We start from the raw sequence: 4,589 nt of genomic DNA, 5'->3' as shown, positions 1-4,589 counted from the left end.
GGGCTCCCTGTCATTTCTGCTGGCTCACGAGGAGACACCTGGAGCAGGAGGCCAGCTACAGATCAAGGGTGGAATCCTCAGGGGTCTGGGAGGATGGAAATCTCCAGGTGACAAATCCTGCTCTTCCTCAGGGCAAGACACGGAGGTGCCTCTGGATATGGCCGCGGAGCAGCCTGCTGGCCCTAGAGCCCTCTGAGAGGAATTTACCCTTTGCCATTGAATATACCTTCTTCCCCACAGAGTACCCCCCTAAGGCTCCCCACCCATCCTGCCTCACCACCTCCTGTGGCTGACTGATGAGAAAACAGAAGAAGAAGAACAAGCGTCAGGGCTACCACCCCGTGTGCCTCTTACAGGCTGATCTCTCTGAGGGCTGGAGGCGGCCGAGGCTGCAAAGAATGAGAAAGCACATCGTTCACCAGCTCTGAAAATCCGCCCTAATTATTGGTCAGCTCCAGGCTGGCCATCGTGGGTTGGTGTTGATAGTCTCTGTCAAGTCAGTTCCGACTCATGGCGCCCACGAGTGCAGAGTAGAACTGGGCTCCACTGGGTTTTCAAGGCTGTGACCTTTCGGAAGCAGGTCACCAGGCCTTTCTTCCAAAGCACCTCTGGGTAGGTTAGAACCACCAATCTTTCAGGTAGTAGGTGAGCCCTTAACCATTTGTACCTTCCATTTGCATTAATGGCTGAAAAATATATGATTGTAAACTAAAAGAATTCATGCCCTTTTGAAGGTCTTTCTGGGACAGGGACTCTCCTCTGTCCCACTGAAATCACACCAATAAGTGGATATTGGGTGTCCCCACCCCAAGTGGCCTGCCTCATGGTGAGTTTGCATGTATTTGTATTATTCATCGGGTTTTCAATGACGAATTTTTTGAAAGTAGATCACCAGGCCTTTCTCTCGAGTTGCCCCTGGGGGGACTGGGAGCAAAAGCCTGCTGGACAGCTGCCAGCCCCGTTAATCATTTGCACCACGCAGGGACACCAATCCTTCTATTGCTCTCCCTTAACTTTCAGAATTCCCTCAACGATTTCCCACAAGTACACAGTTCCCACAAGTGTTCCCCGCACAGGCGCCTGCTCTCCCACTCACTCTCGGTTCTGGCTGCTTTGTTGTTGTTCTTCCCCCAGAATGGAAGCATGGAATACATCTGGCAATTCCATTTCGTTTTCCATAACTCTGCGGGAATTACAGAGTATACTGTAGTACCAGCCAGGTAGGAGATGACACTTCCTAAGCCAACTCCAAGGGGACAGCCACACACTTACACTGCTGGCATGTCCCTGATGCCACCCTCCCACGAGACAGCTCAGAGGACAGCCGTCCTAATCTTCATCTATAACACTCTGCTTCCTACTTACTTGCATTTCCCATATCATAGACTCCAGGCTTCTGAGCAAAGGATAGAACACCTTTTCTTCTAGAACCCATTTCTTGGACCAAAAACATCAACATGGGCAGTGAAAAAAAAAAGGTCATTTTAATACCATAAAACATTCCTGATACCTGGGTGGACAAAACGGTGCAAGAGGACAGTATGGTGACTTGACTTCAGAAATGAAGTGCTACTTGGAGATTGTAAGAAATGGTTTTCTAAGAAAGCACTTTCGGATACGGCTTAATTTTTCCAGCAGTATCACTAAGCTCACAGGAAAACACAGATAGCCCTGTTTCCTCCCGTTAAATAGAGCTTGGCTCGAATGCTGTTAAGCAGACGGAATGAAACAAAAACGTGCAAGTATCTTTCAGGAGGAGGGAAACGCAGAAGCCAATTCAACAATGCTAGGGTCTGTCTGTCTTTCAGTCCTTCCAAGAGTCTGTAAAATAATTATTAAGGGCAAAGGTTAGTTTACCAAAAATATTTTCCCCAAAATTTGTAGGCGTTGGAGGACACATCTGTTTTAAAAAATAAATATAGGTTAACTGCATATTGTACACACTCGTAGCTTTTAAGTGATGCCCAGTCACTTAAGGTCTAGGCTTTATATCATACTTAATTACGTATTTCCTCAGTCTTGTGGAAGCTATCCGCAGTTACGAGTATTAACCTTGGCTACAGGGGTGTTGACTGACACAGTAGCCGCAACAATGAGCCCAAACATAACAGCGATTGTGAGGGTGGTGCAGGGCTGCTCTGAGCTGGAAACAACTCAATGGCACCTAACAACAACCCGGAGGTGTTCAACACGAGCCTGAATAATGAACAGAAATCCTAATAAAATGCCTGCCTTTAAATAAAAAAAAAGTCTAAAAGTAAATTCCAAATGCAAATGTTTGAATGTTATACTTGAAAAATCAGGAAAAATGTACTTGAGTAGAATTGTATTTTGAGGGTTTTTGCCTGTCTTAGTGTGTCTGGTCTAGGGAATTTGACGGGTAGATCATGAAAATTCTTCTTAGGTGATCAGATAAGTCTCCCCAAAATTTAATCAAAATTGGGCTGCAGGCTATTTTTAAATAAAAACGTTCTGAATACTGTATTATACTTTGGTAAAATATTCATGGAAGAAAGGCCGTGTTGTAGATTACTCCCCTGCCAGTATTATTACCTTTAGTGCGTCAAACTGTCTGCTGAGTAATACAAAACAGCAAATAAGCCGTCTGCAGATCGAGCTCTGAGGAATTATCCACTTCTTCTTCGCAAATATATACATACAAAACCAGAAATGTTTACTTTTTCTTGCCAGAGAAAATGTTTGGTTATTTCCATCGGTGACTACAATCTTTGCAATTACTTTTTTTTAACAAAAGGAGTCCTGAATTGTCATAACCTATCGCAGTTCAGATCCAGGGAGATCTTTATTGGTAAGCTGTCCCCAGCTGTATCTATACATCTGCATCTGTATCTATATCTGTGTCTATGCATCTGTATCTATGTCTGTATCTATACATCTGCATCTGCATCTATGTCTGTGTCTATACATCTACATCTGCATCTATATCTGTGTCTATACTGTCTCTATGTCTGTGTCTATACATCTGCATCTGTATCTATACCTGTGTGTATACATTTGTGCATGTATCTATATATCTGTGTCTGTATCTACATATCTGCATTTGTATCTATATCTGTATTTATACAACTGTATATGTATCTATGTGTCTGTATCTATATCTGTATTTATATATCTGTACCTGTATCTATACCTGTATATTTCTATATTTGTACACATACATTATACACATATAAACATCCACATATATATACATCCACATACATTATATATATACATAGACATACCCACACCTTTGCTTTTCTCCTTTTGCAAAAAAATAAAAGGTTTCATAGTATTTTAGACTTTGTCCAGTGATGAAAACCCGTTCCCCCTCCTCCTCACTATCCCACCCAAACTGAGTTTCCCTTTGAATCACGAGAAGACAGAGAGAAGCCGAGACGGCCATCAGGAAAGAAGCACAATCACATCAGCAGCAGCGACGTCTCCCGACACACGCGACTCGGAACCTACCGGGGCACCTGGGCGTCTTGTGGGCCACGGCCGTGCCGCTGATGGGCCTCCCGTTGGGCGTGACGCACCAGCAGTATCCCGTGTAGCTGTGACATTGGACCTGTGAGAAATGACACCATGGGGCGCAGTCTCCTGGGAGCCCTGCTTGAAGATAGCCCTGCTTCTACAGCTCCGTTTGAGACAAAGGTCTCAGGTGAGCAGCGGTTGGCAGGTGCTGCATTTGAGCTCTCAGCACTGACCACAGGATTTTAGAGACAGAGGCGACCAAAGGCACTTTGCGTGACGCTTGGTGTGGGCTGGCACATCACTGTTACGCTATCTAACCCTCACTGCCTGGGAGATGCAGCCTAAGCCCTCATCAGCCAGTGAGGACCCAGAGGCCAGAGAAGCCAGGACAACTGCTGGCTGCTATTTGCGGTCAGCGGCAGAGTCGGGGAAGGACACTGTGCCCAGCTCTTACCTCCCTCCCAGGTATCGTCCTTCCCCGGGCTCCCCCACCCCACCCCTAGTCACCGAGAAGACGCTGTCTTCACCGCCCCCCATCCCTCACTCTCACTCACTCTCAAAAGTCAGATGAATGTTGCAAAAATACATAGAATTTAATTATGATCTGATGACTCAAAGGCATCTAACATAGCAGATCACGTTTTACTTCTCTCCCCAAAACTATGTTAGTTAGCATTGCACGTTAAGAATTCTTTTTTCTTAATAAGGAATAATAGTTGACAAGCTTGACTATTGCACTCGAGACAGACACTTGGGTTATTCCCTGGGCACCGCCTTGGCCCCTCGCCTGTACCTGCATCAGGTTGGACTCCAGGCTCCCTAAGCTCACCCCCAGCGCCTGAGTGGTGTACCTTTTGGTGTGTGCTCCCTTAGAAATAAATTAAATTCTACCCAATAGGCCAGTTCACCACACTGGGAAGCTGGCCCAAGCCAAGTTCATTGAGTAATGGAGGTGAACTTCAATGCCAATGACAGAAACACCTGCCCCAGGTAAGGAATCAATGAACTCATTTGCACACTCATTTATGAAGATGGCCTTGTCACTGATTAACCTCCCGGGATAACACACGTTTCCTACTTCCTAGTCCTGCCCCCCCGGCACCCTCCCCCCC

At 45.8% G+C, this 4,589-nt stretch overlaps 1 protein-coding gene across 1 annotated transcript in view; it reads right to left on the bottom strand.

Moving 5' to 3' along the window:
* SMOC2 (SPARC related modular calcium binding 2) overlaps window positions 1-4,589 on the bottom strand; it is a 168,022-nt gene that overhangs the window by 136,093 nt on the left and 27,340 nt on the right. Inside the window, exon 4 of the mRNA XM_023728234.1 lies at window positions 3,472-3,571. Within this exon, the coding sequence (XP_023584002.1) occupies window positions 3,472-3,571 (100 nt within the window). The remainder of the gene's footprint in view (window positions 1-3,471; window positions 3,572-4,589) is intronic.

This window comes from Trichechus manatus, unplaced genomic scaffold (genome assembly GCF_000243295.1).
Source record: "Trichechus manatus latirostris isolate Lorelei unplaced genomic scaffold, TriManLat1.0 scaffold00002, whole genome shotgun sequence".
NCBI lineage: Eukaryota > Metazoa > Chordata > Mammalia > Sirenia > Trichechidae > Trichechus > Trichechus manatus.
The sequence above is the reverse complement of the archived record's forward strand: the minus strand, read 5'-3'. Positions and strand labels throughout refer to the sequence as shown.